General features: G+C 32.1%; 1 protein-coding gene across 1 annotated transcript; it reads right to left on the bottom strand.

The window, feature by feature from the left end:
* Positions 1-10,391: 10,391 nt before the first annotated feature.
* Positions 10,392-14,053, bottom strand: LOC126881959 (rhythmically expressed gene 5 protein). The gene is made up of 3 exons (XM_050646703.1): positions 13,840-14,053; positions 11,299-11,470; positions 10,392-11,151 (listed from the first exon to the last, which is right to left on the bottom strand). Exons 1-3 carry the CDS (start codon positions 13,936-13,938, stop codon positions 10,652-10,654), a joined length of 771 nt encoding a protein of 256 aa, XP_050502660.1. The 5' UTR covers positions 13,939-14,053; the 3' UTR covers positions 10,392-10,651.
* Positions 14,054-16,327: the final 2,274 nt, after the last annotated feature.

Genomic DNA, 16,327 nt, shown 5'->3' with positions numbered 1-16,327 from the left:
CCCAGGGTCCTGCCTACAATAATAATAAAAAAACTAAGACGCAATCATGCGTTCTAATGTTAATGCTCCGTGCGTATGGATATTTAGTGATAATATGGAATTTACACGTTGTATAATAGTGAGAGTGCTTGTTGTTTTTCGCGATTCAAGATAAACAAAACAGTGTAGCGTGTGTAAATAAATTATGGAGAGGCTAAGCCTCCTCTGACGAGTGGCCACTGGTCAACATAGTTAAATCAGGGCTGATTGATGATAATGAAGCTTCCAAATAGTTATTGTCGTAAATTGTCCTTAAGGATAGGGGGGTATGGTTTGAATTTTAGATTTTTTTATTGTAAATAAAAGTGCATAACTACAAGAATACTCTCGGAAAATTTCAGATTGATCGGAGCAGTGGCGACGCGTGACTTTTTCTAAAGTGTTACCAAAACCAGATGCAAAAGATCTTATTAAAAAAAATGAAGATATGAGTAAATGTATATATAGCTTCAATAATATCATTTTGTAAATCACTTGAAACTCTCGAAAAAACAGTTGATGTTTCTAGATGTTGGCAAAATTTTTGATCTTCTTTACATACACAGCGCGCTTACGCCCGTCGCTCCTTCAAAATTTTCAGATACTAGCCGGTCCCGAGCCGCCCGAGCGACAGCGAGATAACCATTCATTGTAACCACAAATGAGACTGGTAACCAGGGCCACGTTTAGGTCAAATGACGCCCTAGGCAATTCTCTAGTAGCCGCCCTTCAAACATGTACCATTTTTGCGCAAAAAAAATGCAAGCAGAATTTGTTATTTAAATAAGAATGTTAGGTTCTTTAAATAATGTTTGGAAATGTGTTAAAAATATTCTTTATTTTACATCAGGCGTAATATTACATATTACTATTATAAGTATGTTTGAGCATTTTGACCTGTGCCCGATGCATGCGTTTTAATGCATGATACGTAGAAATCGCCTGTTTGTAGGCGCGCCTACTCGTTCGATTTTAAATGAGAGATGCATTGAAATCATTACTCAAGCACTCTGTGTTTATAGCTTTGTTTAACAATAAAAATATATACATACTATAGAAAACCTACCCGTTTCCTGTCTAGAGTTCATGTCCATTTTTTAAATTTTAACAATTATTTAATTTGTATGTAATCTTTTTTAACTTTATATGTAATTTCTACATACATTACAAATCTGCAATTTTATTATAAATGTATTAATTAATAAAGGGTCTAATTTGTTTAAACATTCCTTAAAAAAATATTTATTTTTTCCAAAAAATTATTTTTTTAATCATATCATTATTTAAAAAATAAATATCACAGAAAAAGTTAAAGTATATTTTAATAAATAAATTATTTTTATTAAATAACTATTTATTGAACATAATTTATTGATTAAAGTATACCTACCTTAAATTTTTTTATTAATAATGATAGTATGATTACAAAAAATGGATTTTTGAGAAAAAAATTATGTTTTCAACAATTGTTTAAAAAAATTAGACTGTTTATTAATTAATAAATGTCTAGACAAATTGCATATTTGTAATGTACACAAAAGTACATACAAATTAAAAGAAGAAAGATCAAAATCCATTGAGTAGATCCCAAGATATAGAAAATGATAGTAGTTACAAATTACTTTTTTAGTTTTTGAACTCATGCATTTGTCGACTCCCGCCAAATAGCTGACAACTTTTTTAGTTATTGTTGACCTATAGGATGAAAACCTACATGTTTCCTGCCTAGAGTTCGCGTCCGTTTTTAATTATTAACAATTTAGTGCAATCAAAGCAGTAGCTCCCCCTTCACTTACAATGACTAGTCACCATTTTAACTACATTTTTAAAAATTCGAGTAAAATATCACCTTTTCGAATATGTAAGAAGACATTGTCTACGGACAATATTTTTACAGTTATTCTAAATGTTTTAAACTAGGAACTAGGATTTTTTACTATATTAGATAATTTTTTATCTTTTACTAATACATTTTGATAGTATCACTTTTCTACTTTCATTTGGCATACGCAGAATTGTCCTATCTTCATTATTTTCTGTCATTTGTTATTGCAAAACAAAGGTCTCTGGGATAAACAAATATATTAATTTTAAACTAATTAACGGATCTGTCTCAAATTTTGAGGGTTTGTTATGTACCCCAATACCCAACTTTGAGGGAAACACTACAGTTCTAAATTAGTTTTAGTAAAAGTTATTAATAAATAACGATTATCAGTTATTTTGCAGTTTACGAAACAACAAATTAACTTTTTGACTTTCAAAAATCGTCATTTTGAAGGTTTCTCAATGTTCTAAAAAATAAATTTTGTAATTTTATGTCAACTATTTAGCTTTTTAATTGAGTGCAAAAAAATGGAAAAAATCGCGTTGATTGCACTAAGTTGTTAATAATTAAAAAACGGACGCGAACTCTAGGCAGAAAACATGTAGGTTTTCATCCTATATGTCAACAGTCAACAATAACTAAAAAAGTAGTCAGCTACCCCGATATTTCAGTGTCCCGAACTGCCCGAACATGGTCTATTTATTGATTATTTCCCTGGAGTATATCTGTGAGACGACACGAACCTTATCTACTTGTAATAATACAGTTTGAAAAACCCAACACTAACTCGATGTCCTACTGTAGACAAGTCAAATCTTTAGTTTCTGCAAAATGTGCAATATTGAAGTGTTCAATGACCCACCGCCTTTGCCCAGCTGCCGGCGGCCTAATAGTCACAAAATTTATGACTTCCGTCTTTTTAAATGAATAGTGTTAAGATAACAGAATGCTATGTTTGTTTTATTTTTGTTATGAATGCAATTTGTTTTATTCTATTTAGAAATGAATGCCCACTTCTATTTCATTAATGGATGAACATACATACTTGTTATTCGATTTTAATTTTTATATACACATATTTTTTTTTGTACAGTATTTTTGCCGCCCTCTCATAATTTGCCGCCCTCTCATAATTTGCCGCCCTAGGCAACTGCCTATATTGCCTAATGAATAAAGCAGCCCTGCTGGTAACAGAATATAATAAAGTGCAACTGAGTCACATAAACTCTCCAATATTTTCGTGTGTCTACGAGTAGTTGGCTATTTACTGAATTAGGTACTATTAACACATAATATAATAATATATTTCTATTGGTAAAAATATAGATAAATGGAATTATTCATCGTCATAAAATATTTATTTGCAAGATTTTTAACTGTTACCAATGGTACATAACAGTGGTTACATGGACGCTTCGCCAGTGGATCGGAGTAAAATTACCAAAGATACAGCATGTTGAATATTCCTACTTTCGACTCACTTTGCCGCGGTTTCGCGCTAGTCTTGAGCGTAATAATGAGAAAGGTTCAACAGCTGTGGCCCTTTTATTATTTTCTTTTGTAGATTACTCCGCGATCTTAAAAATATATTCCGGTGTACACCTCTTTACGATTTGACAGACAAAATGAAATTGAAAATAAAAGTTGTCAAAACTTTAAACGCGTTTTTCTAAAAACTTCTCTTTCAAAGGCGGTGGACATTGTAACTCAAAAACTACTCGGCCGATCCACCTGAAATTGTGCATACATTTTCTTTGGGTAATTAGTGGGGTAACACTGTCGAGATATATTTGATTTTATGCTTATTTTTTGTTTAACAATAATAAATATACCGATTTTCACTTTTAGTCCAAGTAATGAAGCTTAAAATAGGACAAAACCTCGCAATTTTTACAGAATAGATCGATTTGCTTGAAAATTTGAGAATAAGTAGTAAATAGTCCAAGGATCAAAATCTATATGAGGCCGAAAAGCGCTTTTACCATGGGGGTGGTTGCCACCCCCTCTCGGGGTGGAAATTTTTTTATTTTATTTTGACCGCAAAAGTTGGTAAAAACATTCATTCTAAGCAAAAACCGTTCTATACATTTTTTTGATAAAATTAATAGTTTTCGATTTATTCGCTATCGAAAGTGTTAGTTTTATATCGAAAAATCAATGTTTTTAATCAGTTTTCTGCTAATAACTCAAAAAGTTTTCGTTTTATCAAAACAACTTTGCTTAACAAAAATGTACCTTTTGAAGAAATAAACAAGTTTTTTTTATTTTCTTAAGACCAATAGTAATCGAGCTATACTTTATTATATGTTAGCTCTTCTTCGTCAAATGCTAACTATTGTAGTTTCAAACTCAAAAGATGGGAAAACTGTGCATTTTTCGAGGATAACTTGTTCAAACTAACTTAAAGTATTTAAAAATATCTATCTACAGAAATAAAAAAGTCTCTAGCTCAAAAATTAAGTGACTTATTATAAAAAGAATGTCAGTCCTTAATTTTTCAGCGAAAAAGTGATCGGAAACTTCCCCTACTTACCACCTAATTAAAATTAGTCATTGATCTTATATGGTCTTCTATATTTATGTATTATTAATAGGTTCTAGAGGTTTGAGCGGCTTAGAATGACTAATTAAAAAAAATGGAGTTAAAAGCGAATAACGAATTTTGGTAGTTTGGTAAAAAATGCCCTTTTCTTCAGAATAGAAAGATTAACATCGGAGATACGAAAAAATATGTAAATCTAAAATTGTAGCTTATTTAATTCCCAAGAACGGAATTAGCAAAAAATTTTTTTTATGACAAAAACTGAGTGAGCTATTGACAATTAAAACTTGTAATAACGTGCAGGGCCAGATTTAAGGGGTGGCAGGCTGGGCAGCTGCCCGGGGCCCCCACATTTCGGGGCCCCCACAAAGTCTCAAACGCAAAAAATATCAGCAAATTATTTACATAGAATTATTTTGGTTTTATACAAACACTTATGCCGTCCACTCTCTAAATTTAGTGGCAAAAGCTGCAGCTGAGTGTTGTTCTGCTGCTACAGCATTATCTAATTTCTTAGAAGATCTATATGTATTTTCACTTCCTCTACATATAGATACAACTTGTTAATCAAATGTTTAAAAGCTGCATCTTTAAGTGACAGCAACGCAGACCGTGGCAGAAATATTATTGTTCATAAAAGAGTAAATACTACTAGATGGTTATCCAGAAGTGATAACGCAAAAGCACTAGTTAACGATTATAATCAGACGAAAGTAGACTTATCCAAAATTTCAGAAGCAACAATTTAAAACTCGTAGCGATACAAATTGTTTGTATAATCGAATGTGCTTACTGTAAACAGGAATATTTGCAATATTTTGGAATGAAATCTTAGAAAAAACAAACAGTCTAAGGGGCTGTCCATTAATCACGTGAGGCTCGAAAGGGGGGGAGGGTTTCATAAAAAATCACGAAACATCACAAGGGGGGAGGGGTCTAGTAATAATATCACGTGTATTTATTTTTTAAGGAAAATGCCCGAAACTCAACTGAAAAGTGGCGTTACATGTATTTATTTTTTCGTCAAATGCACACAAAAATCGAAAGTGGCATTGGTGTAACTGATAAAAAAAATCATTTCTCATTCTAATATTATATAAACCAACCACACATTAACTTTCTTTGGTTCCACCCAAATTTCTGTAGCGACACGGTAAACTTTACATGGTAATTATTTTAAGTGCCTTATATCTACTATCGCATAAATTGGTAAAATGGTGGCAGTTATTCTGTTGTTTTGGCACTGAATATCTACGAATCTATGTAAGAATCGGAGGCACATTTCTTCTTGGATCTTAACAATAGAGTATTTGACTTATTCAAACATAATATGTTTATTGTTACACAATTTTGTACAGGGTGATCAAAATATTATACTATTCTATTGACAAACTCAATATTTTAGCTCATGTATCAATACTTTAAAAGTATTGCCCATGCCCTACACAACTTTGTCAAGCATGATCTATAGAAATATTTATCTTTACAAATGCACTTGGTATAAGCGCGTTCAATCGCGTTGAGAGAAGAATGGTGCCTTTCAGCCCGGAATTATCTGGACTTACACTTCCACATGATTCTTATGGAACCCATTTGGATGAACAAGGGAGAACAAAAGATCATGACCTTGAAAAAAGAACTTTCAGAAGGCTGGTGAAGTTCTCTCAGAAGTATGGAGTAATACGGTTATTGACGGCCATGGCGTCGTAGCAGAGTATGTCAAGCCAGATAACATTGTCGAAAGTTTTATTCCAGATCTGTCTTCCCAGCAGCGGTATAGCGAGCATGTGTGAGAAAGTCAACATTTGCTTTAGGTATATAATATGCGGAGTTCTATACGATTCATTCTTTCGGAATGATATACCTCCTTACCCGATTTTGCACTCGTTAGGTTGCCTATATATTCCAGAGCCTCAAGAGCATGATGACGAGATCCATCATGCTCCATTTCTTCTGCGACGTTCTCTCGAAATTACTCCAACGTATGAAGGCTTCGGCAAATTGATTTATGACCTGTATTGCCCTAGCCTGCAGAAGGATCATCAGATACTTTTGAAAGGACATGTCAGCGGTGTGCACTGGACTTCTGTACAAAGAAAAAAGCTAAAGCGCATGTGAATACTTGTCACAAGCAACTAAATCTGAGATCTGAGCAATAACACTCTCTAGAGATGCACAATGTTCGTCCTTCCTGAATCCTCACGCGACGATCGAACAGTAGATCGAGAGAGATTATCTGCGTAGTGCGCGAAAATAATGACGCCGAATGGCTTGATGAAACTGATGTTGATCTTCAACAAAGCACTGTGCCAACAACTGACTTGCTAGATGCTTATCCAGTTATTGGTGTTGAAGAAAGTCTTGCTCATTAGTGATCCGAGGATACCGTACATTAAATAATGTTTATGTATAATACATTTAGTATTTAATACTAATTTAGTACAAAAATGTTTTTCGCATTTTTTCATTATTTTTCAGTCAAAAACAACCTGCAACCTTTCTGTCTACCTCTAAACGTTATTATAGTAGTCTTTAATTTTTTATAAAAAAATTTGATGATACTTATTTTAATAGATATTAAAAAAATAGTTTTTTTGTAGATCCTAAAAAATACACGTGATATAGGGGCTAGGGGGGGGGGGTAAGTCTTAAACCTCACCATGTATCACCAATGGGGAGGGGGGGAGGGGGGTAAAAAAATGCCAAAACAAACATCACGTGATTAATGGACGGCCCCTAATTCGTATTCTCCAAAATCCAAATATTGCCCTTAATTCAAGAGTGGCAGCACTTAGATCACTTAAAGAATTTATACAGTCAAGACGTGACAATTTCAAAACGTATGAGACGCGATGATAAGCGGAAGTCAAGACTATTCGACACATAGAAAATGACTACGGAATATTTGACTGACTCTACTGGATTATGGAACATCTCAAGAGACTGAAATGACAACATCAGAGAAATTTAAAACTCAAAATTTTATCGCTATTATAGATCACCTCATTACCTCTTTAAGTCAGAGGCTTTCTGCATATAAATGCATTCATTCCAATTTTAGATTTTTACATCATTTAGATATATTTTGGTCGTGCATATATGTACAATATTTTGGCCATGTTATGCGACACCCAGAGAGATATAATATACTTCATTTAATGATACAAGGCAAGCTAGACGCAAAGAGGGGCAGGTCGAAGAAGAACGTCATGGCTTAAAAACCTGAGAGAATGGTTTACCTAAGAGATCCTCTACATCCCTTTTCCGAGCTGCCGTGAATAAAATTACTATAGTCAATTTGATAGCCAATGCTCGATAATCAAGCACGGCACATAAAGAAGAAGACATCATTTAGCTTCAGAGCTATCAAAGCTTAGGTACTGACATCTGTAGCAATGATTTAGATAAAATCCTAGGTGTCGAACTAATACAGTTTGTAGAATTTTTCAAAGAGGATATCTGCTCATTAAATATAAGCAAAGAACTTTAAACGTACCGATTGCTAGAAGAAAATAATGTGAATAATGCGTTTCCAAATGTTGAGGTAACACTTCGTTTATATTTCTGATACCAAATAACTGTAGTGGGGAGAGGTAATTTTCAAAACTTAAGTTAATTAAAAATTTACTTCGGTCTATGATGGGCCAAGAGCGTTTGTATCATCTCTCTATAATGAGCATTGAACACGATGTCTTAAAGACAATAAGACATGTCCGACTTAGTCAAGGAATGTTCAAGTAAAAAATCTCGAAAAGTATCCGGACTTAAACCCTACATCCTACTATAATATGTATATTTTTAATATTAAATTTTAATTTTAATTTATTTAATTATTTAATTTTAATTCTAAATTTTACTGTATTTAAAAATATAGATATTTATAAAAATAGATAAACATTATTTAATGGTAGGACGTAGGGCCCCTACAACAATTCTGCCCAGGGGCCTCCACTGCCTTAAATCCGGCTCTGATAACATGTAAAAACTACCTTTACCAGCCCATTTACAGTCACCTCTTTTTGCGACTTAGGATTTTAGAAGGATTTAATATTAATAGCCTTATAGATCTTATAGATACCTACAAAATTCTTTTTTACCAAACTTTCTAGGATAAAAAATAAAAAAGTTACGGTTAAAAAATCAATATATTTTTTTGAAAAAAAAAAGAGAAATCCTATTGGAAGCTTAATTGGAAAACATTGATTGGAAAAACATTGATTTTTTCGATATAAAACTAACACTTCGATAGCGAATAAATCGAAAAATATGAATTCTATCAAAAAAATGTATAGAACATTTTTTGCTTAAAATGAATGTTTTTATCAACTTTTGCGGTCAAAATATAATAAAAAAATTTCCACCCACAAGGTGGACTATCCACTACTTATTCTCAAATTTTCAAGCAAATCTATCCATTCTGTAAAAATTGCGAGCTGAAAAGCTTCGGTTCCTGGACTATTTTGTGATTTCCGAGTAATACCTTCTTCTTCTTCTTAAGGTGCCGAGACCGCTTGTCGATCGTTGGCTCTCATGTTGCCCAGCATATTAACAATCACTGTCTTATTTACAGCCGCACGAAATAGTTCAGTGCTAGTTTTCCCAAACCATTGGCGTAGGTTTTTAAGCCAAGAAGTTGTACGGCGGCCCACACTTCTTTTTCCCATTATTTTACCTTGCATGACAAGGTGAAGTATGCCATATTTTTCTGGGTGACGCATTATATGACCAAAGTATTCCAATTTGCGCCTTTTAACCGTGTTCACTACTTCGCAACTTTTATTCAAACGTTGCAAAACCCTTTCGTTTGTGACTCTTTCTACCCAACTGATCTTCAGAATACGGCGGTAGACCCACATATCAAATGCTTCTAGGTTTTTTAAAAGCGATTTTGTCAGGGTCCATGCTTCAACCCCATAAAGCAGAGGTCGGCAACGCGGCGCCCGCAAGCGCCAATGCGCCCTTCAATAAATTTTAATGCGCCCTTAAACTATTGTTAATTTAGACAAGAAATTCAAAACGTATATTTTTTATACGTTTATATTTATATATTTTCTAGGTCAAAAAATAGTTGGCGCCCGCCATGAATTTTTAATTTAGTATTTCACTCTTTACATTAAAAACGTTGCCGACCTCTGCCATAAAGTAGTACTGGGAATATATAACATCGAACCATTCTTATGCGAAGTTCCAAACTTAGATCATGACTGCACAGGATTTTCTTAAATTTCATAAAACTTGTTCTTGCTTTGCCAATTCTACTTTTTATTTCTGTACTAGGGTTAGAGCTTTCATTAATATGAGTACCCAGATATACAAGATTAATACCATAAGAACTCAATAATCGTTAAAAATAAAAAAACTCGAAAAATTCATGAGCTAATAAAATCTTTTTGAATTTTTTATTTCACATAATCCAGTGACGAGTTCTGATGTCCACCGCAAAATCCATTTTTTTTGAGGTGTCTGTAAAAATTTGCCGCCGTTGGCATATTTTTCCTTGAAATTGTTTTTGAATATTCTTTCAATGGTACTTAATATGCTTATTTAATTTAAATATAATATAATTGTACCATAGTTTAAAACAAATCACAAAAATCTGCATTAACTGTTGATTTCAAACCATACCCTCCCCTTAAATCATTACAATTTTTTGTTGATATGCTTTTATTTGTGCATAATTATGTTGTTTTGGTATATGTATTAGTTGAGAAGTTTGACCGTTAATTTACAGTATTTTTCTTGCTAATGCGTTCGGTAAATATGAGATGTATCTATGACTTTTATAACTTAAAAGTGGATAAACTTACATAATCGTAGTTCTCTATTGTTTTTATAACTAATTAACAACGGCTTTTTAAACAAGTTTTTGTTTTGGCACTAGTTTATGAACACTTTTTTGCAAGTAGGTATGTAGTGGTGAAAATGATTGTGTTTTGTTTTTTTAATGTATTCTTGAATATTCATTGCATACAGGAGTTGTGGTCTGTCAGTAAAAATAAAATATATATTTTAATAAAGTTTATTGCACATATATTTACAATATCTTAAAATCACATAACTTATAAATACTTCCAGAACAAATCTGGATACTAAGCAAAATCACAGACTCTGCGATCTTCATACGTCACAAGAACGGCAAAATAAATAATCACAAATGCATTCAAATAAATAATATTCATCCATCCATCCATTCATACAGCCAACGAAAATAAATATTTACAAAAATATCACAATTTTAACAACGAGCTTCTGCATTATGAAGCTTAAAAGTTGGGGATTTTGACTTGAGACATTTGGTACTGCCTTAAGTCATCGTCTTGAGGAAGAGGCAAGTCTTCCTTGACTGGTGTACCATCTGGGTAAACTCTTACAACCATAGGACCAGTAAGTGGAGCATCGTCGTACATCCCTTCATCCATGGGATCTACTAGAGCTCTTTCAGTAGTAGTACTGGTAGTAGTGGTTTGATATTGCTCTTGGAATCTACGGTAAGGTCCCTTTTTGTCGCTTCCAATGCTGTTCAAGTAACTGAAAATGTTTTGTGGGCGGTATCCGCTTGGCTGTACTCTGTATTGGTTGAGGATGTCTTTTGGAGCTGCTACTACTACCACGTTATCGATTTTTGCTGAAGCTGAGCCTTGAGAACCGAAGTCAAAGTCGCTGAAAGGTTCATCTTCATAACTGTTGGGTTTTGCTGTAGTAGTGGATCGGGGGCGGGGGATAGCGTTGGCTAGAGGGTGGCCTGCCATCATGGTGTCCCAAACTGAAACAAGTAAAAGAAAATGTTAGCTAAAAGTATTTCTTAGGGTATATGAGTAGAAAGTATGCAATGAATAGAGCGAAAAATGAATTTGGAAAGGAAGAATGAAGTACAATGTAAAATTTTTGTGTAAAAATATTTATAACCTACCTATTGAGCTTCCTCCTCTTTGGTAGGGGTCCATTGAGTCCAAATATTCTTCGGGCAAGTTCTTTAGTTTGTTAAGGCCATATTTAAGCAATTCTCTGTTGCAGTTTTGAATGCTGGACGATTCACAGATTTTCTCCACTTGGGTAGCGAACATTGAGTAAAGGAAAGAAGTCTGTAACAAAGAAAAATATTTTATAAGCATTTTTTGGTATGTGTACATAATAATTTGAAGTATTTATTAATAGCAACAGCTGAGAAGTAATATACTGTAAAATAGACAGTTTTTCTAAAATTTCGATGGTTTAAGATAACTATTTAAGGTTTATTAAGTCATCTACATTTTACAACAGTAGGTCAAGAATTTATCAAGACGTTGAATATAGTGGAGAATTGAATCAAATTGAATTAAACTGTATACGTATGTTGTATTATATTGATAAGTGTAATTTTTTTGCTAAGTAGGATGAGACGTAACGGTGCTTCTTAATTTTATAAGATTTTCTCTTTTATCTATGGGATAAACAGTAATCATTCCGCGCTAGGTACTAATAAGGAAAAAAAGTGCGAAAATTATAGACTATATAAAGTATATATTACCCTTTTAATTATACCGTTGTTAGAAAGTTGCATAATGTAATCAATAATATGACAATAATTATGTAATATAACTGTTTTATTTTTTTATCAATATAAAAAAGTCAAGAATGCATTCACTGGGCATGCACTTGGATTAATATGTAACAGATAACGGTATTATCAATCTTTTTACATACATTATACTTTTCTTATCTAATTGCTATTAAGTAATATGATTTATATTCAGATTTATGTATATCAGTTTGTTCATGTGTCTTTGAATTGTGGGAAAGGGCACTTATAGATTGATTTACATTATTTTAAAATAAGGTGTGGTGACAATCGTATCTAGTTACTTTCTCTAATTTCCAGATTTGGCTTAAAATAAAAATTGTTGCGGAAGACGATTAATTTGATTTATTATGAAGAATTTGCAAGTGATCATAAAAAATTGGATATTGTGGAGATGAGATAGGTTTTTTATTATTTAGAAGAGATCAGCTATGAAGAATGCGGACGTTGCGAATTATTTGATTTAGCACTCTCTTTTATCCTTAAAGAGACGTTTGCGAATAAAAATTTATTATTTCCTGTTTTTGCGGAACGGTTTAACCTTCCTGCAGATTGTAATTTGGAAAGTTAAGAATTGGCAAGGATGCAGAGGCTGATTTCGTTTCAATACCGGTTTTCTGTGTTTGTTATTATTCTTGTATGATCTTTTAGCGACATACAAGGGTACTCGAAAAGTAGGCGCGTTTTGCAGTTGCGTTCAGCAAAATAATACTGAAGGAATCAGTATAGATATTTATAATAATAGGTACAAATAATGGATAAAAGAATATCTCATTCTTCTTCTCGTGCCATATCAGAATTATCTGACGTTGGCCGTCACCATCACCATTGCAAAGGCTTCTCGATTTTCTTCAACATGGAATAATTTTCTTGAATTTGATAATTGAGTCGATTCATGAATGTTTTTTAATCAAGAAACTTGTTCTTTTACAGCTTTCTATTTTTCCTTTAAGGATCAGTTGTAGTAGATTTTCCATATCGAATTCCCCTCACTATATGTCCCAGATAAAAGATTTTTCGGTGTTTTAACAGTCTTTATAGTAGTTCCCTATTTTTGTTGACCCTTCTGAGTACTTCCTCGTTAGTTTTTCCTGCTATTCAAGGTATCTTCAGCATTCGTTTAAAGATCTCATTATAAAGTTAATTTGAAGTATATGGAACTTAAGGCAAGGTATAAATATCATTTATATTTTTACAACAAAAAGTTTTTACTTTGTAAACTCAGATGTTATCAAATAAAGATTGATTGTTTATTTCAATGTTAACTGAACAATTTACTCAAAAGGAAACAAAGTTTTAAGTAAATCTATATTTTATTTGCAAATTTTAGAAACTACGTTTCCTACGAAAATACTTATATAAACCAAGAAAGAATAAGTAGAAAATAATAGAAAAGTACCTAATATCTTAAAAAAATTGGTTATTGCAGTTGTAGGTAGTACCTGCATTTAGAAAATCACTAAATATATTATAACAATATTGAAAAAAACATAATATCAAATAACTGTTTAGATACTATTTCGAATTTACTGGAATTGTGCCTGAAAATTGTTGAATTCTCTAACTTTATGTAGGTATGTATATCTTCAATAGAGATGCAACGTAAAGGAACTAAAAATTTTTGCATTTTATTATTAGAAATATTTTGATAAAAAGCATTTTCTGTTAAAATAGATATTTATTAGATACTGTTGGCACAAAATTAATTCTAAATTTAAAATTGTAACTTGAGATCTATTTTTAGAGCAAAAATTCACTGCGTATCGACTAGTATGTTTTAAAACAGATCTAATCACAAAAAATCGAATTACAAAAAAGAAATTGGTACAAATTAGGTGGTAGGTACCTTTCCTAACGTACTATTGATGTCTGTTAAAACAAATCGGTACTTACTTTTTCCTGCTTACTTAAGTATTCCCACATAGGTATAGCCGAACCATGAGATTGTCCAAAAACCACACAAACAGTTAACAAAAGTCCAAAACCGAACATTTTGCACAATAAAGTTGAAAAAATTCAAACGTAAAAATGAAAAATCACTACGATTTATCTCTGTAAAGCTTTCACTTCGAACGACGACTGTGTTTTGTTTGGATACTGCTCTGTCCGATTGTTTTATAGAAGTTCTGTGACGTCACTGAAAACCGGATGATAGTCGGAGATTCCAAAAGATGGAGTCTGAAGTCTCCGTTTTTTGTTATAGATGTATAAATCAAATGGTATAGCGTTTTGATGGTTTTTTTGTTGTTGTGTTTTTCGGTTTTGTAAATAATATGTTAAAAGATTAGTCGGTTGTCGACATTCCTCGCATTCTTTTGCACTTTATGTAATAAATCGCTGGAATTTTGGTTGTTTTCGGGTCGGGTTTTTGCGAATGTTTTTCGAAAAGAGGATGTATCTACAACGAACTTTGAAACATCCGTTCTTTCACAGTCGTATGTAGAATACTCGATGAGGTCATAACCAGAAGGAATCGTGAAGGTAAAAACTGGAAGAACTTTTGAAAATAAACTGAAAGAAAGAAAAAATATAAGTAATTCAGGAAGAAGGAATGAAAATGAAAAGTGGACAAGAGAAATTGAACATGTTACAGGGAACTGGATGTTGTTATAAAGAAATATTAAAATTGTGTGCTTTAACTTTATCAGCTATCAGCAATTAATTAGTGGTGAGATAAAACTGTGTTTTTCATATTTTGATTAAAACATTAAAAAATGGACTATATTTTTGATTCTACAATACTTATATAAAAATGAACATTTAGTCCATTCTTTCACGGTTTTTGCTCTAAATTTTAAAGAACCGCTTGGATTGACATGAAATTTGGCATGCGTATAGCTTACATGTCAAAGAAAAAAAGTGATATTGTACCGATGTGTGCTTTTGCCCTGGGGGTAACTTTCACCCCCTCTTGGTGGTGAAAAAATATATGTCCAAAATAAGTCCGGAAATGGGTAAATTGACTAATTTTAAGTAACTTTTGTTCTATAGAGCTTTTTCGCCAAGTCAACACTTTTCGAGTTATTTGCGAGTGAATATGTTCATTTTTCAACAAAATAACCACATTTTTAGACGGTTTTTCGCAAATAACTCAAAAAGTAAGTATTTTGTCGAAAAAAAGTTCTTAGCAAAAATATAGCCTATAAAAAAGTAAAAAAATGGTGTACGCGTTAGGTCTCTGGATCTCGTAGAACTAGAGTTTTAGCCAATGAAAAATAGATTCATATTCACCAAATTTCAAATAGAATATTTCGACGTGAAATATCGAAAAGATTAAGCACTTTTTGGGGGAAAATCATTATAACTTTTTTAAAGTGTTTTAAAAAAAGCTTTATTTATGTTTTTACAAAAAGTTTCCAGCATTAAATTTAAGCAAGTTACGCTCAAAATAAAGTTGGTCCCTTTTGTTTTTGCAAAAAAAAATCTGGAAGACCGACCCCTAATTAGCAACTTAAATGAAATTAATCGTTACCGCTCCACAAATTATTTTACTTATGTTTTGTTTATATGATCTGTAAGTTTCATCGATTCAAAGTGCTTATTTTTGAAAAAATTTGGTTTCAAAATAAAATTTTTTTAAATTTAAATTTTGGAAAATATGCTTTTTTTCAAAATAACTTAAAAATTGTTAGAGATACCAAAAATCTCGAAAAACAAAAAAGTCAGATTTGCTTTTCTGAATATCATGTATTTTTTTGTTTTTCTGTTAGACAAAAATTGATTAAGATTTGGTGTTTCTAAATTTGCATACATTCGTGATCAGTAACTCATTCAACCCCTTTTAACTACAGCCCTTTCAATAGTAAGGACTTTGAACCGATGAAACTTACAGATCATATAAACAATATATACACGAGTCAAGAAACTTGTGAAGTCGTAACGATTAAGTTCATTTAAGATACTAATTAGGGGGTGATTTTCTCGATTTTTTTACCAAAACCAAAAGGGACTAACTTTATTTTGAGCGTAACTTGTTTAATTTTAATGCTAGAAATTTTTTTTATAAAACAAGAATGAAGCTTTTTTAAACACTTTAAATAAGTTGTAATGAGTTTTCCCCGAAATGTGCTTCATTTTTGGTTATTTCACGTTAAAGTATTCCATTTGGAATTTGACGAATATGAACCTATTTTTCATTAGCTATAACTCTGCTTCTACTAGGTGTAGAGACGTGATGTATATATACACCATTTTTTTAAATTTTTTACAGGCTATATTTTTGCTAAGAATGTTTTTTTCGACAAAATACTTACTATTTGGGTTATTTGCGAAAAACCGTCTAAAAGCGTGGTTATTTTGTTGAAAAAATGAACATATTCACTGCCAAATAACTCGAAAAGTATTGACTTAGTGAAAAAACTCTATAGAATAAAAGTTATTA

This window comes from Diabrotica virgifera, chromosome 3 (genome assembly GCF_917563875.1).
Source record: "Diabrotica virgifera virgifera chromosome 3, PGI_DIABVI_V3a".
In the NCBI taxonomy this organism is placed as follows: Eukaryota; Metazoa; Arthropoda; class Insecta; order Coleoptera; family Chrysomelidae; genus Diabrotica; species Diabrotica virgifera.
The sequence above is the reverse complement of the archived record's forward strand: the minus strand, read 5'-3'. Positions and strand labels throughout refer to the sequence as shown.